The sequence below is a fragment of the Pristiophorus japonicus genome, chromosome 19, assembly GCF_044704955.1.
Source record: "Pristiophorus japonicus isolate sPriJap1 chromosome 19, sPriJap1.hap1, whole genome shotgun sequence".
Taxonomy (NCBI): Eukaryota; Metazoa; Chordata; class Chondrichthyes; family Pristiophoridae; genus Pristiophorus; species Pristiophorus japonicus.
In genome coordinates, this window is record NC_091995.1 from 19,488,240 (window position 1) to 19,512,357 (window position 24,118).

At 48.8% G+C, this 24,118-nt stretch overlaps 1 protein-coding gene across 2 annotated transcripts in view; it reads right to left on the reverse strand.

Annotated features, from left to right (window-relative positions):
- Positions 1-24,118, reverse strand: part of atat1 (alpha tubulin acetyltransferase 1) — a 70,123-nt gene that overhangs the window by 36,255 nt on the left and 9,750 nt on the right. For both annotated transcript variants that reach the window (XM_070861354.1, XM_070861353.1), the window contains exons 2-5: positions 13,281-13,341; positions 7,271-7,362; positions 4,333-4,390; positions 1,273-1,386 (exon numbers count right to left, since the gene is read on the reverse strand). In XM_070861354.1, the coding sequence (XP_070717455.1) occupies positions 1,273-1,386; positions 4,333-4,390; positions 7,271-7,362; positions 13,281-13,341 (325 nt within the window). The remainder of the gene's footprint in view (positions 1-1,272; positions 1,387-4,332; positions 4,391-7,270; positions 7,363-13,280; positions 13,342-24,118) is intronic.

Below are 24,118 nucleotides of genomic sequence, written 5' to 3' on the forward strand. Positions count from 1 at the left end.
TTCAATCTGTACCCACCACCCCATCAGTGCCTGTGTAAGATGAAACTTACCTGCATGTTGTGATAATGTTTTAATAATGCTTTTGTTTAACTGTTATATGATAAAAATTAACTAAAATGCGTGTAAGCTTAGCTAACCATGAAGGTAGATTGAGCCAATATTTTTTAAACTGCTGAGGCGAGTTAAGAGTGGTCAAGGCCAGAATATCAGTAAGATAAAGGTATGCAGCATGCATCATTTCTTATCCTGATTTTGCAAAGCCAAGCTTAATAATGAACTGTGTGTGATGTCGTCTGTGTAAAAGTTCTCAGAGAAGAAATGATTCCATCTACAGAAGGGAGGAGAGAGAGAGAGAGAGACAAGGATAGACTGTCCTATATGTCAAAGGTAGAAGTCTTAGAATGATGTATTGTAAGGCTGAAACAGCTGCAGAATCTTACAGCATTTGAAAAGGGAGGAAAGAGGTATAGGTGCAGTGTCCCGAATCCGGAACCCTCGGGACCGAGTCCGTTCCGGATTTTGCATTTTGCCAGTTTCTGACGTCACGAATCCGGAAACACCAGAGTCCAGGATCGGGTATTTCCAGATTTCGGAATGATAGAAGGGGGGACGGGGGAACGGGGGGGACGGGTGTTCATCGATGAGTTGTTCGAGTGTTCGCACGGGCCCCGCCGTGAAGCTGTTCACATGGGCTCCGCCGAAGGAGATATTCGTGCGGGTCCCGCAGAAGAGGACCTGAACGGGCAGGGTCCACCGCCGTGGAAGAGTTCCTTGTCTGGCCCGAGGTAGGTGGGGTCAGGCAGCCAAGGTGGGAGGTGGGGGAGGGAGGGAGGCCGGCCAGGGCCAAGGGGGGGCCGGGCTGGGGCGAGGTCGGGCCACGCGAAGTCGGTTTGCCGAGGCGGGGGGGGGGGGGGGAGTCCAGATATCGGAACATTTTCCGGTTTCCGGACGACCCCGCCACGGATCGGCCTGGTGTTCGGATTCCGAACATTCTGGATTCCGGAACTCTGGATTTTGGAAGTTGAACCTGTATAACAGTAACAGCTATTGAACCCTGGAGGCAGCGCGAACACAGAAGACGACTGGAGGAGGACTAGAGTCACCAGAACACAGCAAGAGACAAGTTTTGCGGTCACTCAGTGGGCTGCCATTGAGGTTTCAAGGAACAGACTATCGTCTTGTTAAGTATTATTTCTTTGTACTGGAAGTAAACTGCTTAATAAAATCTGTTGTGCTTATTTACAATGCACCTGTGACAGCTTCAGTCTGTACCTGAATCATGTAGTCAAACAGCTCTTTGCCGTAGCCATGTCGCTGAAGTGACACGTGCACGTAGAAGTCCAGCACACACAGGGGCTCCATCTCGTTGTGCGCACCTCGCCCATCCTAGAAATCCAGGGGTCAAAGAGCAAGCTGTGGGGTTACTGAGCAACAAGGCGGGCACCAGGTTTACACAATACAGAGGTGACAATGCATCAAATTCAATGTCCTCACATCCAGAGAACAGACTGCAAAAATAAAAACAGTGACTGGCTCAACAACAACTTGCATTTATATAGCGCCTTTAATGTAGTAAAACGTTCCCAAGGCATTCCACAGGAGTGAAAAAAGACCTATATTTTTATAGCGCCTTTCACGACCACCGGACGTCCCAAATCACATTACAGCCAATTAAGTCCTTTTTGAAGTGTAGTCACTATTGTAATGTAGGAAACGCAGCAGTCAATTTGCACACAACAAGCTTCCACAAACAGTAATTGATTGAGGGATAAATATTGGCTTGGACACTGGGGTTAACTCCCCTGCTGTTCTTCGAAACATGTGATCTTTTATGTCCTCCCGAGAGCGTAGACAGGGCATCGGTTTAACGTCTCATCCGAAAGATAGGAACTCAAGTCAGTGCAGCACTCCCTCAGTACTGCACTGGAGTATCAGCCTGGTTTTTATCTCAAGTCCCTGGAGTGGGACTTCTGACTCCGAGGCGAGGGTGCTATCCACTGAGCCACAGCTGACACCAGAGGGGGAAGAGAAAAATCTTCTGTGAAGCCGCTTCACCATTGTGTCACGGAATGTATTACTATCCAAGGGGTACAGTAGCACAGTGGTTATGTGATTGGACTAGTAATCCAGAGACCCGGACGAACGATCCAGGGACAAGAGTTCAAATCCCACCACGGCAGCGGGGTAATTTAAATTCAGTCAATTAAATAAATCTGAAATTACAGGTTGAGCATCCGAAATCCGGATTCCGAAATTCGGAATGTTCCCGAATCTGGACACCAGGCCCCCTGCCGCTGCCCCCCCCCCCTCCGTTTCTGGATTCGGGATGTCGGAAAGAGGCTCCGGAATCCAAAACGGCCTCGGTCCCGAGGTTTCCAGATTTCGGATGCTCCACCTGTAAACATCCATCTGGTTCACTAATGTCCCTTAGGGGGAGGAAATCTGCCTTCCTTACCCAGTCTGACCCATGTGTGACTCCAGACCCACAGCAACAGCATTGTCTCTTAACTGCCCTCTGAAATGGCTGAGGAAGGTCTCGAGGACAATTAGCGATTGGCCATAAATGCTGGCATTGTCAGCGAATGAATTTTTTTTAAAACTATGCATTAACGGGTCTGCGTGTTTTAGTCTAGAATGGGTCTTTTGCGGAGGTCCCTTCTTCACCTATTTGCACCTTTGATGAGAAATTCAATCTGCTACAGTTTCAGGAAACTAGGGTGGTTTCATTGTTCAAACTTATGCTAGTCCTCCTCTGGTCAAAAGATAAAGAACCATGTATAGTTGAATGCTTAAAGGGGTAGAAAATTTGCTGGATTATGGGGAGTTTTGCTCTCTGTATTTAAGGAAGGATATACTTGCATTGGAGGCTGTTCAGAGAAGGTTCACTCAGTTGATTCCGGAGATGAGGGGTTGACTTATGAGGCTAGGTTGAGTAGGTTGGGCCTATAAACAGTGGAGTTCAGAAGAATGAGAGGTGATCTTATCGAAACATAGAAGATAATGAGGGGGCTTGACAAGGTGGAAGAAGAGAGGATATTTCCACTTATATAGGAAACTAAAACTAGGGGACATAGTCTAATAAGGGGCCGCCCATTTAAAACTGAGATGAGGAGGAATTCCTTCTCTGAGGGTTGTAAATGTGTGGAACTCTCTGCCCCAGAGAGCTGTGGAGGCTGGGTTATTGAATATATTTAAGGCAGAGATGGACAGATTTTTGAGCGATAAGGGAGTAAAGGGTTATAGGGAGTGGGCAGGGAAGTGGAACCGAGTCCATGATCAGATTAGCCATGATCTTATTAAATGGCGGAGCATGCTTGAGGGGCCAGGTGGCCTACTCTTGCTCCTATTTATGTTCTTATGAAAGAACACAGTGAGTGGGGCTAATCAGACAGCTCTTTCAAAGAGCCGGCACAGGCACGATGGGCCGAATGGCCTCCTTCCATGCTGTAAGATTCTATGATATGCCAAGAACTTAATCATATTTTGTTCCACGTTTGCAGTAAAAAGACTTGCATTTATATAGCGCCTTTCACGACCACCAGACGTCTCAAATCGCTTTACAGCCAATGAAGTACTTTAGAAGTGTAGTCAGTGTTGTAATGTGGGAAACGCGGCAGCCAATTTGCGCACAGTAAGCTCCCACAAACAGCAATGTGAAAATGACCAGATAATTTTTTTTTTAAGTGATGTTGATCGAGAGATAAATATTGTCCAGGACACTGGGGATAATTCCCCTGCTCTTCTTCGAAATAGTGCCGTGGGATCTTTTGCATCCATCTGAGAGAGCAGACGGAGTCTCGGTTTAACGTCTCGTCCGAAAGAAACAGACTGCTCAATTATAATCCTTTGAACATATTGCATGATTTTATGACTAACATTTGTGGTGGGGGGTTGGGAGTGAGAGAGATTGTGGTGTGGTGGGGTGGGGGGAAAGAGAGCGAGAGAAGACGGACATGGAATGTACTATATGTGTTATTTGTGCAAGAGATGCAGAACGCTCTTACTTGTGAGATTGTGGGGAGAAGAGAAAGCAGTTTGGAATGTGCGAAGGAGATACATTGAGGGGCACATACATGGAGAGACACAAAGACTATAGGCATGTGAGTGCATGTGGAGCCACAATTATCCAAGAGATCTAGCTTCACCATTGGGGAGGTCACCATTGATGCACACCATGTTAGCGGGCCAGGGGTGGGTCATCTCTTCTATTCTGATCGACAAGCCGCCGATGAGACTGTCTGGAGATCCCACACCACTAACGGCCGCACCCAGGCACAGCACGTCTCACATAGCTTTTACTTAAAAGAGCACGAAGGATGACTCATAACTCACCAGCACAAAGAGTTTTTTGTGGCCAACTTTCAGGAAACCAATGGCTGCTCCCTTCCCGCTGCAGAAAGAGATCAGATCAGGTCACAGTCAAACACTCGCTCAGGAGAGAAAGAAAAGACTTGTATTTATATAGCGCCTTTCACGACCACCGGGCATCCGAAAAGCGCTTTACAGTCAATTTATTTTTTTGATTTGTAGTCACTCTTGTAATGAACACCCCCCCCCCCACCCACCTCTCTCTCAGCAATCCAGCTGTATCACGTGTCTGCCTAGTTGTGAGGTGCGTCAAAGCTACGATTCCATACCCCCTACTTCCTCTCCGTTATCCAGGAATAAGAGAACAAGTATTCCAGCATGCTGATAGCAAACCCTTCTTCAGACCAATAGAAAGAGGAGTTCTAATGGCTCCTGTGCTTTAATTTCCCTTTTACATTACGAGCTGCGAAATGCAGATCTTCCACTCAGGATTGAAATCGGAAGCTCACCACAGGATAGTGGGGGGAGGAATCACAGGTCACGATATCATTGGAGAAAAGGAAGGCCTTTGGTCCAAATTAGTCCATCCATCTGCAATGGCCCTATATTCCCCCTATTGCAGTTCCTTAAATTATCTCAAGGTTTCACCACCACTATTTTATATCTAGCAGCCCAGTCCAATTGGTGATCACACGGTTTGTGCAAAGAAGTGTTTCCTGCTATCAGTCCTAAATCTCACTAGTTTGAAACTGTGTCCTTTTGTCCAGCCCGGGCAATTTAATGAACTAACAATCCAGAATTACCTTTACCGTTCCTCTTGTACACCTCTAAAAGGCTACCTCTCAGACACCTCCTTTCTAGGCCAGGACCCCAAATCCATCCGGTCTTTCCTCCTGACTCAAACCTGCGACAGTATGGGGAGAATTTTAAGCTAACCCGCCCGTTGGGACACTGATGGGATCGAGTGAGACGCTGGCTTTACGCTAAAGCCGATTTTACACTCCATTGGACGGGGTGTAACGCCACCGATTCCACGGGTTTCCCCGACGGGCGGGTTTGGTTAAAATTGCCCCCTAAGGATCAGCCTCAGGATTCATCTTTGCACTCAACAAAATTTCAGATACAGGTACAGATACTACATCAAAGTACCTTAAGAATTACAGAACCCATTTATTTACAGCCTAAAGGAAATCTTGCATTTATACAGCATCTTTCACCAGCTCAGGACGCCCCTAAAAATTGCTTAAAAAGACTTGCATTTATATACTGCTGATGGAGTAACTGGGCCACACAAAATGGAAGGTCTCACTTACACACCCAAGCTGCCAGGTAACGCTGCAATTGGCCCCAGAGCCTGTGGGCTACAGAGGGAGCCAAATAATAAATTAGCCTGGATTCCTGCTTTTGGAATAGTGTGTGTAGTAGTGGGCGATAGCGGGCGTGGGTGGGCCAGTGAGAGCTGGCGTGGAATGCCGAGATTTGGTGACCGCATGCGTGCAGGCAAGCCAGTGAGAGCTGGTAACAATGTGCGGACGAGAGTTGGTAACAATGTGCGGGCAACATCGGGTGAGCGTGCGAGGGGTGAGAGGGGGAGGGGGAGAGAGGGGGAGGGGGAGGGGGGAGAGAGAGAGAGAGAGAGAGAGAGAGAGAGAGAGAGAGAGAGAGAGAGAGAGAGAGAGAGAGAGAGAGAGAGAGAGAGAGAGAGAGAGGGGAAGAGAGAAAGAGAGAGAGAGAGAGAGAGAGGGAGGGAGGGAGGGGGAGAAAGAGAGAAGACAAGATCAGCCTTGGCTGTGACGCCCCACATTATTTCTTTATTGGTTCATTGGGCATCGCTGGCAAGGCCAGCATTTATTGCCCATCCCTAATTGCCCTTGAGAAGGTGGTGGTGAGCCACCTTCTTGAACTGCTGTTATTTGTAGTGGTCATGTACAACTGAATGAGATGACCTAGCGAGCCAGAGGGCAGTTAAGAGTCAACCACATTGCTGTGGGTCTGGAGTCACATAGACCAGACCGGGCAAGGACGGCAGATTTCCTTCGCTGAAGGACAATAGTGAATCAAATAGTTTTTACGACAATCTGGTCAGAATTACTGATACTAGCTTTTTTAATTCCAGATTTATTGAATTGAATTTAAATTCCCCAGCTGCCATGGTGGGATTTGAACTCGTGTCTCTGGATCATTAGTCCAGGCCTCTGGATTACTAATCCAACAACATAACCACTTTGCTGCCGAATAACAATCTGAATTTCTTTTGCCTGCCAAGGCTCATACGGTGACCAGCCTGTTGAACTGCGTCGCCATAAGGAGTTAGCTCTTCGAACATTGGAGGGGGGGGGGTAGAGAAAAGACACGTAAAAAAGACTTGCATTTATATAGTGCCTTTCATGACCACCGTGCGTCTCAAAGCGCTTTACAGCCAATGAAGTGCTTTGTTTTTGGAGCGTAGTTAATGTTGTAATGTGGGAAATGCGGCAACCAATTTGCTCATGGCAAGTTCCCACAAGAAGCAACGTGATAACGACCAGATAACCTGTTTTTATGTTATGTTGATTGAGGGATAAATATTGGCTCAGGGCACCAGGGATAACTCCCCTGCTCTTCTAAAAAGAGCCATGGGCTCGTTTACGTGCACCTGAGGGGGCAGACAGGGCCTTGGTTCAGTGTCTCATCCGAAAGGCAGCACCTCCGACAGTGCAGCACTCCCTCAGCACTGCACTGGGAGTGTCAGCCTCGATTTATCAGCTTAAGTCCCTGGAGTGGAACTTGAGCCCACAGTCTTCTGACTCAGAGGCAAGAGAGTCACAGCTGAAAACACTTTAGTAAGGAAACATGCCTGCCCCCAATGGAGTTACTGTGGGGCAGCTGTTCTAACCAGCCCTGCGAGTAAAAGCAGATTTCTCCCACTCAAGCTCTGGTGCAGGAGCAGATGAAGCCTGCGTCCCTGGGGGTTCACACTTACTGGTTAGCGAGCCCGTCTTTCAGAAGGTACAGCCGGTGCTGGTTGGTCTGCATCCGCGAGGCGCTGGTGATGGACACAGACAGAAGCTGGGCCTGGCAAAAGAAACAGGAATGTGACCGACGGAGCCGTTCCAGCGCGCTTAAGCACCAGCCAGTCAACAGCTGCAGGCAGTGCCTGGAAACATCGCACGTACAACATGCACGCCCGGCAAGATTAGTGGTTACAAGTATAGTGTGGACAATAAACTACAAACCCAGAGTAAATCATTTCTAATCCAAGATATTATGCAAACTTCTTGTACTTCACATTCAGACCATTTCAATAGTCTCCTGGACTAGTTTCGATCACCTAGATGGGTCGGAGAGGAATTTCCCCAGATTTTATTCCCCGAATTGGCCTGGGTTTTTTTTGCCTCTCGCTGGAGATCATGTGGTTTCGGGTGGGGTGTATATGTTGGGATACACAAGGTATCGCAATTGTGGGGGACAAGCTGGATAGACCAGATGGTCTTAATCTGTCAGTCATTGTTCATATGATTATAATAGGCATGTTCGTGCAATGGTCGGTATACGAGATAGAAAGAAAAGACTTGCATTTATATCATAGGCAGTTCCTAAAAGTGAGTTCTCAGGTGGCTGTACAGTCCAATGCGGGAATTACAGTCTCTGTCACAGGTGGGACAGACAGTGGTTGGAGGAAAGGGTGGGTGGGGAGTCAGGTTTACTGCACGCTCCTTCTGCTGTCTGCGCTTGGTTTCTGCATGCTCTCGGCGACGAGAGTCGAGGTGCTCAGCGCCCTCCCAGATGCTTTTCCTCCACTTAAGCGGTCTTTGGCCAGGGACTCGTAGGTGCCAGTGGGGCACTTTATCAAGGAGGCTTTGAGGGTGTCCTTGAAACATTTCCTCTGCCCACCTGAGGCTCGTTTGCCGTGTACGAATTCCGAGTAGAACGCTTGCTTTGGGAGTCTTGTGTCGGGCATGCGGACAATGTGGCCCGTCCAACGGAGCTGGTCGAGTGTGGTCAGTGCTTCGATGCTGGGGATGTTGGCCTGATCGAGAACACCGACCTTGGTGCATCTATCCTCCCAGTGGATTTGCAGGATCTTGCCGAGGCAGCATTGGTGGTACTTCTTCAGCTATCCGTCAGCTGAAGAACAAGGCATCAGGAGCAGATGGAATCCCCGCTGAGGCACTAAACTATGGCGGAGAAGCACTATTGGCACCAATGCATGACCTCATCTCTCTTATCAGGAAGGAGATCTCAGGGATGCCGTTATCTTCAGAAAAGGGGACGTCAGACTGCGGCAACTAGAGGAATCTCCCTGCTGTCGGCCACTGGGAACGTCATCGCAGGAATCTTCCTCAACCGTCTTCTCCCTGTGGCTGAAGAGCCCCTCCCAGTCAATGCGGATTCCTTCCACTAAGGAGTACAACGGACATGATCTTCACCGCGCGACAACTACAAGAGAAATGCAGGGAACAGCACCAACCCTTGTACATGGCCTTTTTGACCTCACCAAGGCCTTCGACACCGTCAACTGTGAGTGCATTTATATAGCACCTTTCATGACCACAGGACATCCCAAAGTGATTTACCGCCAATGAAGTATATTTGCAGTGTAGACATAGACATAGAAAATAGGTGCAGGAGTAGGCCATTCGGCCCTTCGAGCCTGCACCACCATTCAATAAGATCATGGCTGATCATTCACCTCAGTAACCCTTACCTGCTTTCTCTCCATACCCCTTGATCCCTTTAGCCGTAAGGATCATATCTAACTCCCTCTTGGATATATCCAACGAACTGGCATCAACAACTCTCTGTGGTAGAGAATTCCACAGGTTAACAACTCTGAGTGAAGAAGTTTCTCCTCATCTCAGTCTTAAATGGCCTACCCCTTATCCTAAGACTGTGTCCCCTGGTTCTGGACTTCCCCAACATCGGGAACATTCTTCCCACATCTAACCTGTCCCGCCCCATCAGAATCTTATATGATTCTATGAGATCCCCTCTCATCCTTCCAAACTCCAGTGTATAAAGGCCCATTGATCCAGTCTCTCCTCATATGTCAGTCCAGCCATCCCTGGAATCAGTCTGGTGAACCTTCGCTGCACTCCCTCTATAGCAAGAACGTCCTTCCTCAGATTAGGAGACCAAAACTGAGCACAATATTCCAGGTGAGGCCTCACCAAGGCCCTGTACAATTGCAGTGAGACCGCCCTACTCCTATACTCAAATCCCCTAGCTATGAAGGCCAACATGCCATTTGCCTTCTTCACCGCCTGCTGTACCTGCATGCCAACTTTCAATGACTGATGAACCATGACACCCAGGTCTCGTTGCACCTCCCCTTTTCCTAATCTGCCACCATTCAGTCACTTGTAATGTAGGAAATGCAGCAGCCAGCTCCCACAAACAGCAATGTGATAATGACCAGATATACACTTTTGTTTTGTTGATTGAGGAATAAATATTAGTCAGGACAGCAGGGATAACTCCCCTGCTCGTCTTCAAAATAGTGCAATGGGATCTTTTACATCCACCTGAGAGCAGACGGGACCTCGGTTTAACGTCTCATCCGGAAGACGGCACCTCTGACAGTGCATCGTTCTCTCAACACTGCGCTGGAGTGTCAGCCTAGATTTTTGTGCACAAATCTCTGAAGTGGGACTTGAACCCACAACCTTCTGACCCAGAGGTGAGGGTGCTTTCTGCATCGCGACCTTTCGCCCAGTTATTCCCAACTCCACTCTGACCTGCAGCTTTGTTCCTACAATACAATAACAGCGGACTACACACTACAAGTACTTCATTGGCAGTAAAGCACTTTGAGACGTCCGGTGGTTCTGAAAGACGCTATAATAAATGGAAGCCTTTCTTTATTCTCTTTCAACTGCTGTCAGTGATTAATACAAACTGAAACCCCACACCTAATTAGAGGTGATGAGAAGGGTTTAACTCATCATCATAGGCAGTCCCTCGAAATCGAGGAAGACTTGCTTCCACTCAGTGACTTCTCAGGTGACTACAGTCCCAATACGGGAATTACAGTCTCTGTCACAGATGGGACAAACAGTGGTTGAGGGAAAGGGTGGGTAGGGAGTCTGGTTTGCCGCATGCTCCTTCCACTGACTGCACTGGTTTTTTTGTATGCTCTCAGCGACGAGACTCGAGGCGCTCAGCGCCCTTCTGGATGCTCTTCCTCCACTTAGGGCGGTCTTTGGCCAGGGATTCCCAGATGTCGGTGGGGATGTTGCACTTATCAAGGAGCGTCAAGGGGTTAAGCAGGGCTGCGTCATCGCGCCAACCTTCTTCTCGAGCTTCCTCGCTGCAATGCTCCATCTCACACTCGACAAGCTCCCCGCTGGAGTGGAACTAAACTATAGAACCTTCGTCGCCTCCAGGCCAGATCCAAGACCGTCCCATCCTCTGTCGTCGAACTACAGTACGCGGACAACTCTTGCGTCTGCGCACATTCAGAGACTGAACTCCGAGTCAGGGTTTAAGTACACCAAAGGTAATTGAACATTAACGAGACGAAGAGTCGTTAACTCTGTTTCTCTCTCTCCACAGATGCTGCCTGACCCACTGAGATTTCCAGCATTTCCTATTTTTATTTGATTTCCAGCATCCACAGTATTTTTGCTTTTGTATGAACACTGTCTTGTTTACTTACTTACGTGTGCCCTGACATTGTGCATCTTAAGGAAGTGAGAACTAGTGAGTAGGCACGGCTGTTTTCTGCCTAAAATAAACCGAGTGCTTGATACCAATTGTTGCGTATCTGTAAAGCATGCACTCCCATGTTCCGCCACCAGGGAGCTCATCCCCTGAAGTCCCAAGGGATCCCAGCATCCCTTGGGAGCACTGTATACAAGCCTGTTCCTCACTCTGGAGTGCCTTATTAAAGAAAGACTGAGGTCACTGTTACTTTAACCTTCCTGCGTGCAGCCTCATCTGTGTTAGGAGCACAATACCAATGTTACCTCTATTTATTGTTTGGAGCATGCGGCCATTCAGAATACCATGCGTAGTTTTTACATTGAAAATCTGGCTGCACGGGTTCCCTGGAGCACTGTGTGGCCACGCAGCCTAAAGGGAACATTGCTCAAGATGCTGTAACCGGCAACTTGACGATAATGCAAATGGTTACGCTATTTGGCCGAGATAAAGGATTACCCGTTTTAAACGTAGGCATTTTAAATGGTTGGGAATGTACTCTTCAAATCCCTCAGACTCAATTATCCTCCACAAAGCTATGCTTCTTAGAGTATGATTTGCAGAAAGTGACTGAAAAGCACAATTATATACAAAACACATCTCCGTCACTCCCCCTGATCAGGGGCTAAAACACATCCTGTGGCTGCTTACTAAGCCAAGCCAGACCTGGAAGATGCGAGATTTGATCCTTGGCCTGTGTTGAGTCAGCTGATATCACCTGGGGCAGCATCTGGGATGCAAGCAGACCAGGTGGAGGCCACTCAGCCCCTCGAGCCTGTTCCGTCATTCAATCAGATCATGGCTGAGTGTCAACTCCATTTACACGCCTTGGTTCCACATGCCTTAATACCCTTACCCAACAAAAATCGGTTGTAATGTATGAACCGGTGAGTACACTCACAGGTTGGTTGAGCGGCGAGTGGTTTAGCCAGTCACGTGATGTTCACAAGATTCAATAAAACCCCAGCCAGTTGGGTCCAGAAGGGCCATGATGACACAGGTGGTTGTGAGCCTGGTGGATGAACTGGTAATGTGTAGTGTGATTGTTAAATCTTTGCTGATAAACCAACTCGTTCTTAATAGCAATGTGTTGCTAAGAATTCTTAAGCAAAGAACCCATGAAGCAAATACATTACATCCATCAACCTTAGTTTGACATTTTCATTTTACCCCAAGCCTCAACAGCTTTTTGAGGGAGTTTTCTCCACATTTCAACTACCCTACCTTACAGAACAGGTTCGAGGAACTGAACGGCCCACTCCTGTTCCCACTACCTTTTTGTGTGAAGAAGTGTTTCCTGATATCACCCCTGAACGGCCTAGCTCTGATATTAAAAGGTTATGCCCCCTGGCTCTGGACACTCCACACCAGAGGAAAGAGTTTCTCTCTATCCACCCCATCAAATCCTTAGTCTCAGTTCGCGGTGTAGGGGTCAGGATGGATGGGGAGATAAATCAGCCAGGGGTCCCATTTCTGAACATGCGTGACCTTCAGGTAAGGATAGGATAAGGTTTGGCTGTGATGTCCATCCCCGTCCCCTCCTCTTGGTTGAGCAGACTGCCGGCCCCCATTATGTGAGCGACGTGCCACAAAATGCCTGCCCGCCTGTATCCCAGCATGAGTCACCTCCCTCGGAGGGGGCAGGAGAAAATTTGAGGGCATAAAGCATACATCTTTTCCCCCCCCTGATCGAGCACTTTCCAGGACTTCGCCCTATCTGTTGAGTTGCAAGAGCAGGAGGAGGCCATTCAGCCCCTCGAGGCTGCTCCGCCATTCAATTAGATCATGGCTGCTCTGTACCTTAACTCCAACTACCCAACTTGGTTCCCTCCCCTAACAAAGATCCTATCACTCTTAGTATTGAAATGTTCAGTTGATCCCCAGCCGTCGACAGTTTTTTGGGGGGAGGGGGGGGGGGGAAAAAGAAGAGTGTTCCAGATTTCCACTACCCTTTGTTTCAAGAAGTGTTTCCGGACATTACCCCTGGCTCTAATGTTAACGGTAATGCCCCCTTGTTCTGGACTTCCTCCACCAGAGGAAATGGTTTCTCTCGACCTACTCTACCGAATCCTTTCAATCACTGTGAAGACCTCAATTAGACCACCCCTGAAGCTTCTATGCTCGAGGGACTGATTAGTTAATGCTGAAAGTATGCTCAACACGACAACTGAGAGATTAACGCTCCAGTTCCAGTGGTCTGGGCGGAGGTGCGCGCCGCCCATGACATCACAGAGCAGCCACGCAAAGCGCCGACACGGACAGCCGGCGTAGCGAGGCACCGCGGGCATTACCTTGGCCGAGGATTCCCCCATCTTGTCCAAGACTATAGCGAGCTGGTGCTCCAGGGTGGCTCTGTTGGGAAACAGAAGAACAACACGGCGTCAGCAAGTGGCTCTTGTAAGTGTGACGCGGGATTACCCTGCAGGCGAGCCAGCCGGACAAGTCAGCAGATATCGAGGCAACGCCCACTGTAATACTGGGCAAGGGTGCAGAGGTGATGAACTGATATCCCTCATTCTAGTCAATGTGGAGAGACTTGTGAGAAGCTGGGGTTGTCGTGCTTAGAGCAGAGAGATTTAACTGAGGTGCTCAAATTATGAAGGGTTTTGACGGAGTAGATAGGGAGAACTGTTTCCACTGGTCGGAGGGCCAGTAACCAGAGAACACTAATTGAAGGTAATTGACAAAGAACCAGAGGGAAATTTGTTTTACGCAGCGAGTTGTTGCAGAGAATGCACTGCCTGAAAGTGCAGTGGAAGCAGATTCAATAGTAACTTTCAAAAGGGGAATTGGATTAATACTTGAAAGGGAAAAATCTGCTAGGCTATAGTGAAAAAGCAGGGGTGGGGGCGAGGGAGACAAATTGAACAGCTCTTTCAAAACAGCCGGCAGGCACAATGGGCTGAATGGCCTCCCTCCTGTGCTGGGTGATTCTATCAATATGTTTACTTTATAGACACTCCCTCCCTGACTCTCCCCTGATGACCGAGCTGGTTAAATCACTAAGCCAGACAGACCTGGAAAGTCCCAGGTGTGGTCTATATTGAGTTAGCTCACTTCATTTGGGAATACAAGCATTAGTAACTGTACCTCAGCATTCCTGGGTTAGGGAGAGGGAAGGAAAACACAGCTAGGGTTCTTGCTTCGGTTTATTATCTTGCTGGAAGTGCTCGCGTGCACATCATTTAGGTGATGCAGTTTACGCTTGGCTGTGAAGCCACTTAGTCAAATAAATAGTCTGCCGAGATTCACTATCGAGGCTCATAGCCGAGAAGGGTGGGGTGGTGGGATGAGGAGATAAGATGGGGAGATGGAGGGGTTGTACATATCCTTCTACGAGACCAACACGATCCTTGCTTCATTAACTGAACAGTTAGTGTGGATCTGGCATTTTGTTATATCTTGTCCATGTCCAGAATCTTCCAACATCTGGTGCAATGATTACGCTGGAAAGCCACATGACTGACTGTATCACAAACCACAGTCAGTAACACAGTGCTGGGGGAGGGGTCACTGAGTGACAGTGTGAGGGAACTGGATTAACATCAGTACAGATACAGTCAGTAACAGGGTGCTGGGGGAGGGGTTACTGATAAGATTGCAAGCGCAGGGCATTTCTGAGCCTTAAACAATCCAACTCGGGAGCAGCAAAGCAGCATTACAGACGGCTCAAGGCTGAGACCCAACAAAAAAACCCAGGACCTAAAGAACAGGTGGTGGATGGAGAAAGCACAGGAGATACAGCAGCTGGCCGACAGCCATGATGTGCGAGGATTCTTCATCGCAGTCAAGGCCACTTACGATCCAAACACCCAAGGCCCCACCCCACTGCTGGCCAAGAACAGGGAAACACTCATCAAGGACACCGAGGCAGTCAGGGCCTGCTGGAAGGAGCACTTCGAAGATCTCCTCAATCGAGACTCTGCCTTTGACCAGAGTGTTCACGACTCCATCCCGCAGCATGCTACCCACCACCTCAGTGAGACCCCAACACTGCACGAGGTAGAAAAGGCCATAAGACAGCTAAAAAATATCAAGGCTACGGGAGCGGATGGAATCCCTGCTGAGGCACTGAAGTAATGCGGAGAGGCACTCCTGGCGTGAATACACGACCTCATCTCTCTCATCTGGAGGGAGGAGAGAATGCTGGGAGGTCTTGGAGATGCAGTGATCAACCATCTTTAAAAATGGGGGACAAGTCCGACTGCAGCAACTACAGAGGAATCTCCCTGCTATCAACCTGCTGGGAAAGTCGTCGCTAGAGTTCCCCTCAACCGTCTTCTCCCCGTGGCCGAGGAGTTCCTCCCGGAGTCACAGTGCGGATTTCAGCCCCTCCGGGGCACAACGGACATGATTTTTGCAGCACGACAGCTGCAGGAAAAATGCAGGGAACAGCGCCAGCCCTTATACATGGCCTTCTTCGACCTTACAAAAGGCCTTTGACATTGTCAACCGCGAGGGTCTATGGGGCGTCCTCCTCCGTTTCGGATGCCCCCAAAAGTACGTCAACATCCTCCACGACAACATGCAGGCCGTGATCCTTACCAACGGATCCATTACAGAGCCAATCCACGTCCGTACCAGGGTCAAACAGGGCTGCGTCCTTGCGCCAATCCTCTTATCAATCTTCCTCGCTGCCATGCTCCACCTCACAGTTGATAAACTCCCCGCTGGAGTGTAACTAAACTACAGAACCAGTGGGAAGCTGTTCAACCTTCGCCGTCTCCAGGTCAGGTCCAAGTCCACCCCAACCTCTGTCGTCGAGCTACAGTACGCGGACGACGCCTGCGTCTGTGCACACAGAGACTGAACTTCAGGACATAGTCGACGTATTTACCGAGGCGAATAAAAGCATGAGCCTTACGCTAAACATTAGCAAGACAAAGGTCCTCCACCAGCCTGTCCATACCGCAAAGCACTGCCCCCCCAGTCATCAAGATCCATGGCGTGGCCCTGGACAACGTGGACCACTTCCCCTATCTCAGGAGCTTCCCATCAACAAGAGCAGGCATTGACGACGAGATCCAACACCTCCTCCAGGGCGCCAGTGCAGCTTTCAGCCGCCTGAGGAAGAGAGTGTTTGAAGACCAGTCCCTCAAAACTGTCACCAAGCTCATAGTCTACAGAGCCATAGTAATACCTGCCCTCCTGTATGGCTCAGAAACATGGACCATGTACATTAGCACCTCAAGTCGCTGGATAAATACCACCAGCGATGTCGCTGCAAGATCCTGCAAATCCCCTGGGAGGACAGACGCACAAACATTAGCGTCCTCGTCCAGGCCAACATCCCCAGCATTGAAGCACTGACCACACTTGATCAGCTCCGCTGGGCAGGCCACATAGTTTACATGCCAGACACCAGACTCCCAAAGCAAGCGCTCTACTCGGAACTCGTCCACGGCAAACGAGCCAACGGCGGGCAGAGGAAACGTTACAAGATCACCCTCAAAGACTCCCTGATAAAGTGCGACATCCCCACTGACATCTGGGAGTCCCTGGCCATAGACTGCCCTAAATGGAGGAAGTGTATTCGGGAGGGCGCTGAGCTCAGAGTATCATCGCCGAGAGCATGCAGAAATCAAGCGCAGGCAGCGGAAGGAGCGTGCAGCAAATCAGGCTCCCTGCCCAGCCTTCCCCCCCAATGACTATCTCTCCCACCTGTGACAGACTGTGCTTCTCGTATTGGACTGTACAGCCACCTCATGCTAAGAGTGGAAGCAAGTCTTCCTCGATTCCGAGGGACTGCCTATGATGATGCTGGGGGAGGGGTTACTGAGTGACAGTGTGAGGGAGCTGGATTATCAGTACAGATAGTCAGTAACACAGGGTACTGGGGGAGCGGTTAGAGAGTTTAGCAGATCGAAGGAGTTGGGACAGGGGAAAAACAAAGGATGTTAAGTGTTTAAGAGTTTGAATCGGAAACAAAAAAACCTCACAGAAAAGCAATGTCGAGGCTTCCTCATTAAACCGAGGAGTCACCAATCTGTGCATATTGAGGGGCAGCTGCTGTATGAAGTCACAGAAGCAGCAACAATCGAGGCACTGTGCTTGCATCTGTGTTGATCAGGCTGGGCGGAAGGCAGGCTGCTTGTATTTTTTTGGCAGGGGGCACAACAGCAACAATTCAATCCACAGTTGTCAGGACAGAGTGCAGCCGGTTTTCACACAGTCGCGCCTCAATAGGCACGGATCCAGAACATTGTCACCTGCTCACAGTGAGCGGTACACAGGCAAAACAAAAAGACTTGCATTTATATAGTGCCTTTCACTACCTCAGGAAATCCCAACATGCTTTATAGCCAATTAAATACTTTTGGAGTGTAGTCACGGTTGTAATGTAGGAAACGCGGCAGCCAATTTGTGCACAGCAAGCTCCTAAAAACAGCAATGCAATCATTTTTTTTTTAAAAGTGATGTTGGTTGAGGGATAAATATTGGCCACGACACTGGGGATAACTCCCCTGCTTTTCTTTGAAATAGTGCCACAGAATCTTTTACATCCACCTGGAGGCAGCAGACGGGGCCTCGGTTTAATGTCTCATCTGAAAGACGGCACCTCTGACAGTGCAGCGCTCCCTCAGCGCTGCCCTGGAGTGTCAGCCGAGAGATTTGAGATCAATTCTCTGGAGAGGGACTTGAACCCACGACCTTCTGATTCAGAGTGCGCTACCCACTGAGCGGGTAGGCAGAGAGCCAGTGCAATTCCAAAGATCGGATCGGGGGGGGGGGGGGGGGGAAAAGAGAGGAAAAAAAAGAGAGGGGGGGGGGGGGAAGAGAAAAAAAGAGACATTGGAGCACGCGTGACTTTAAAACCAGCCCCCCCAATGTTTCTGCTTGTAAGAGACATGCAGACCAGAAGATCCCAGGTTTGATGCTCGGGCTGTGCTGAATCAGCAATCTCAGCAAGGTGGTAAGGCGGTGCTACTTTTGGCCTCAGTGCCCTTAACCTAGCGCATTCCACTCCTGCTTGATATTGAATGATCCACGGGAAGTGTACGAGTGCTTGTCCGCAGCCATACACGTACAAGTCAGGCGAGGGCAACATCAAGATCTGCTGTGATGCCTGCACAGTTGAATAATCCGCTGCGACTCGCTGTCTGGAGTCACGTATGAAAAGGCGAGCGCCCGAGAACCATTAGTGAGAAACCGCAACTACACCACAAAAATGCCCCGCCCTCGTTGCACATGGAGAAATTCCTCACTCCTCCCCTCCATTTCCAGGAATTCCTGTTCCCAATACAGGATTTGGATAGTTGTAGGAGGCAGCAATGCTGGCATGAATTCTGCCCCTGGAACAGAACGGTTTTCCCCCATCAGGAAAGAATGAACAAGTTGGGGCTCATTTCTCTACAGAGAAGGTTGAGGGGGTGACCTGATGGAGGTCTTTAGGATTATGAAAGGGTTCGATAGGGTAGACGTAGAGAAGATGTTCCCACTTGTGTTTTGGGGGGGTGGGGGGGGGGGAAAAAAAATAAAAGAGACCAAAACTCGGTCATAAATATAAAGATAGTCACAACAACTTGTATTTATATAGCACATTTAACACTGGGAAAAGAACCTTCACCACACGGACTGCAGCGGTTCAAGGCGGCGGCTCACCACTACCTTCGAGGGCAATTAGGGATGGGCAATAAATGCCGGCCTTGCCAGCGCCACCCACGTGAACAAAATAAATAAAAACATTTGCAATGGCTTATTCAGCAGCAAATGTCCTTCTCCCTTCCTCTCTGCCCATTGCTGGTTGAGGAAGCGAAAACGCAATGCAGGGCGTGTCAATGCGTCCCGAGGACACAAGAACATAAGAATTAGGAACAGGAGTAGGCCATCTAGCCCCTCGAGCCTTTGACACGGAGCTGGTCCCGTGCATCAGTTTGCTCAAATTCTGAAGCCCTAAGCGTCTGATCGCAAGCACACTGGGGCACTCCACTGACCCAGTGTGTGCGTGGGATTGCCAGAGGAGGAGGAGGAAGAGGAGGAGGAGGATGTACTGACTGAGGACTGTGGCAATGTTCCCTTTTTTTTTGTCGTATGTTGTATCTTCTCCAGCATCCACAGCTGGTGAGCGGTCTGCACAGGACCTCCCAATTTATGCATGCCGGTGCAGCTTCGGGGAGACACTGGACTTTAGGTGGGGTTGGACCACAGAGAGAAAGTGTGTTCCGACTGCATGGATATGGATATCTACAGGTGCCTGGCCTCATTACAAAAATATATTTCAACTGCACCGAGACGCTGCAAATGGGGGCCAGTATTAGTCTCCCCCGCCCCAGAAAAAGTAGGAAGCAAGTTCCACAGCACCACCATTCACACTGGCTCCCATCAGCAGCCATGTCCTTCTCTCTTCCTCCTCACCCAATGCACAACCACTGCGTCGCAGCCCCGAGCAAACAAGGAAAAAAGACTCGCATTTATATAGCGCCCGTCACCACCTCAGGAATGATTCAAAGCGCTTTACAGCCAATCAAGTACTTCTTGAAGTTTGGTTACTGTTGTAATGTGGGAAGCGTGGCAGCCAATTTCCACACAGACAGCAATGGGAAAATGACTAAGGTAATCTGTTTTAGTGATGTTAGTTGATTGATAAATATTGGCCAGGACACCGGGGAGAACTCCCCTGTTCTTCTTCAATATAGTGCCACAGGTCCACCTGAGAGAGCAGACAGGGCCTCGGTTTAACATCTCATCTGAAAGACGGCACTTCCGACAGTGCAGCGTTCCCAGATTCCTGGCACTGGGAGGATCAGCTTAGATTTTTGCACTGAAGTCCGTGGAGTGGAGACTTGAACCCACAACCTTCTGGCTCGGAGGCGAGTGAGCTGACATCTTAGCGGCTGCACCGGTATTGACAGAGGGAGGAGATGAGAGAGTTAAACCGTGACCTCAGCTTACAATCAATCATTAGCACCATTCCAGTGCTTGTGAGCTCACTGCGGCTTCCTGCCTGGAGATCTGTGGGGAGCGAAGGGCGGCAGGCACAATGCAGTCAAGGACACCTGCTCCGAGCTCACCCTGGCCCCATTGCCTGCTCCCGACTGAGAGGGCTATAACCTCACTCAGCTATAGCTGAGAGAGAGCGCTCAGTTGTGTCTCTGGGTAAGGGTTTTCTCTCTCAGTCTCCCATGGCAGCTGGCAATTATTCCAACATTCACACCCTATCTAGATTAACCCTTTTCTAACTTCTGTCATTACCATTTCAACATAAGAATTAGGAACAGGAGTAGGCCATCTAGCCCCTCGAGCCTGCTCCGCCATTCAACAAAATCATGGCTGATCTGGCCGTGGACTCAGCTCCACTTACCCGCCCGCTCCCCGTAACCCTTAATTCCCTTATTGGTTAAAAATCTATCTATCTGTGATTTGAATACATTCAATGAGCTAGCCTCAACTGCTTCCTTGGGCAAAGAATTCCACAGATTCACAACCCTCTGGGGAGAAGAAATTCCTTCTCAACTCGGTTTTAAATTGGCTCCCCCGTATTTTGAGGTTGTGCTCCCTAGTTCTAGTCTCCCCGACCAGTGGAAACAACCTCTCTGCCTCTATCTTGTCTATCCCTTTCATTATTTTAAATGTTTCTATAAGATCACCCCTCATCCTTCAGAACTCCAACGAGTAAAGACCCAGTCTACTCAATCTATCATCATAAGGTAACCCCCTCATCTCCGGAATCAGCCTAGTGAATCGTCTCTGTACCCCCTCCAAAGCTAGTATATCCTTCCTTAAGTAAGGTGACCAAAACTGCACGCAGTACTCCAGGTGCGGCCTCACCAATACCCTGTACAGTTGCAGCAGGACCTCCCTTTTGTACTCCATCCCTCTCGCAATGAAGGCCAACATTCCATTCACCTGCTGCACCTGCAAACTAACTTTTTGGAATTCATGCACAAGGACCCCCAGGTCCCTCTTCACCGCAGCATGTTGTAATTTCTCCCCATTCAAATAATATTCCCTTTTACTGTTCCCCCCCCTCCCACCCCCCCGCCCCAAGGTGGATGACCTCACATTTTCCGACATTGTATTCCATCTGCCAAACCTTAGCCCATTCGCTTAACCAATCTAAATCTCTTTGCAGCCTCTCTGTGTCCTCGACACAACCCGCTTTCCCACTAATCTTTGTGTCATCTGCAAATTTTGTTACACTACACTCTGTCCCCTCTTCCAGGTCATCTATGTATATTGTAAACAGTTGTGGTCCCAGCACCGATCCCTGTGGCACACCACTAACCACCGATTTCCAACCCGAAAAGGACCCATTTATCCCGACTCTCTGCTTTCTGTTAGCCAGCCAATTGTCGATCCATGCTAATAATTCAGCCCATCATCCCTTTTATCTCCCTAATCTCTCCTGTCTTCCACCCTATCACAGACCTTCTCTTTGTTCTTTTTCCCCTCCCCCTTTCAGTGCTCCTTAAGAATCCGTTCATGGCAAACATTTGCCAGTTCTGACGTTAACTCTGTTTCTCTCTCTCTCCACACATGCTGCCTGACCCGCTGAGATTTCCAGTGTTTTCTGTTTTTAAGTTCAGATTCCAGCATCCACAGTATTTTGCTTTTGTTGTCGAGTTCTGTTAGCGGTTGGTGTAAATTGCCCAGACCGCACGCTGTAGGAACACCCTTGTCAGGTGGTCAAATGATTCAGTGTAGGTCAGTGCAGGAGTGCTGGGGGAGCAGCACTTGGCGCAGGCCGCAGAGTATAACACCTCTCCTGATGGGACACGTTGGGTTGACGCAGCGGCCAGCTCGATCCAAAAGGAATCGCCTGTCGCATATATAAAAAGGCTAAATCACACACAGCACGCTCTTGTTTGAATCCATCAAGCTCCCTGTAGCTTTGGAGACCACCGAGTGAAGCTCCATGATCAGCTCGGCTGGAGACGGCAATTCTGACTGCAGCTGGATTCATGAAAGCTTTTATGAGCAAGATAAAGGGTCTGGTACCAAGCTGAGATTGAGAGAGAGAAAAAAAAAGACTTGCATGTATATAGCGCCTTTCATGACCACCGGACGTCTCAAAGAGCTTTACAGCCAATGAAGTACCTTTGGAGTGTAGTCACTGTTGTAATATGGGAAACGCAGCAGCCAATTTGCACACAGCAAGCTCCCACAAACAGTAATGTGATAATAACCAGATAATTTGCTTTTGTTATGTGATTGAAGGATAAATACTGGCTACGATTAGACAAACAAACAAAAAAAGACTTCCTTGCTTTCAAAGCAGAGAGAGCGGTTCTTGAGCAACCGCAAAGATACTGGTTGGGGTTGTGGCTCCCGACAAGAGGTTACTGGGGCAACAGTAAGCTAAAGAGGCCTCCACCTGTTGATGGGAATAAAGGTTTGGGGCTGGGTGATTGAGAGTTACAGCATTGCATTTCACTTTCTGACTCCTCGCTTCCAATCCATCCCCATTGAGGAGGAAATGGTGGTGCTGAACTTGTCCCGGCTTGCGAATCCTACCTAAAACGAGGCTAGTGATTGTCCTCCTTGGTGAACTGGGGGTCGAGATGACTCCAAGGTGACACTGCTGCCGAGAGGAGCTGGGAACCAAGCTGAATCTCAGTGGAAATCGGATTCCCCCAGCTGGGTGGATCTGCAGTGCTTCAAGACACTGTTGTAATGTAGGAAACGCAGCAGCCAATTTGCACCCAGCAAGCTCCCACAAACAGCAATGTGGTAATGACCAGAGTAGACAGAGTAGGGATAAGTGGTTCATTCTCTGGTTGGCAACCAGTGACTGGTGGGGTGCTGTAGGGATCAGTGCTGTGACCCCAACTATTTACAATCGATATAAATGTCTTGGAAGAAGGGACTGAGTGTAACGTGGCCAAGTTTACTGATGATACAAAGATGGGAGGAAAAGCAATGTGTGAGGAGGACACAAAAAATCTGCAAAATGACAGACAGGCTAAGCGAGTGGGCAAAAATTTGGCAGATGAAGTATAATGTTGGAAAGTGCGAGGTCATGCACTTTGGCAGAAAAAAAATCGAAGAGCAAGTTATTATTTAAATGGAAAAAGATTGCAAAGTGCTGCAGTACAGCGGGACCTGGGGGTACTTGTGCATGAAACACAAAAGGATAGTATGCAGGTACAGCAAGTGATCAGAAAGGCCAATGGTATCTTGGCTTTATTGCAAAGGGGATGGAGTATAGAAGCAGGGAAGTCTTGCCTCAGCCAAATAAGATATTGGTGAGGCCACACCTGGAATATTGCGTGCAGTTTTGGTTTCCATATTTACAAAAAGATATACTTGCTTTGGAGGCAGTTCAGAGAAGGTTCACTCGGTTGATTCCAGAGATAAGGGGGTTGACTTATTAGGAAAGGTTGAGTAGGTTGGGCCTATACTCATTGGAATTCAGAAGAATGAGAGGTGATCTTATCGAAACGTATAGGTTATGAGGGGGCTTGACAAGGTGGATGCAGAGAGGATGTTTCCACTGATGGGAGAGACTAGAACTAGAGGGCATGATCTTAGGATAAGGGGCCACCCATTTAAAACAGACGAGGAGAAATTTCTTCTCAGAGGGTTGTAAATCTGTGGAATTCTCTGCCTCAGGGAGCTGTGGAAGCTGGGACATTGAATAAATTGAAGACAGAAATAGACAGTTTCTTAAACGATAAGGGGATAAGGGGTTATGGGGAGCGGGTGGGGAAGTGGAGCTGAGTCCATGATCAGATCAGCCATGATCTTATTGAATGGCGGAGCAGGCTCGAGGGGCCGTATGGCCAACTCTTGTTCCTATTTCTTATGTTCTTATGACCAAACAATCTGTTTTTGGTGATGGTGGTTGAGGGATAAATATTGGGCAGGACACCAGGGAAGAACTCTCCCTGCTCTTCTTCGAGATAGTGCCATGGGAACTTTTACGCACACACGAGAGAGCAGTCGGTTTAACATCTCATCCGGAAAAAAAAATCCCTCAGTACTGCACTGGGATTGTCCCATCCAGTGATGTCAACAGTTGGAGAATCTCAGACAGCTGACCCCCAATTTTCCAATTTGCCTCCCGTGGCGAGTGGGACGGAAAGATAACATAGGAAAGAAGATATTTAGTCCCAAATGGCGTTTATACTCCACACGAGCCTCCTCCCACTCCAATTGCCTCTACCCACCCATCTCCCTCTAATTCCCA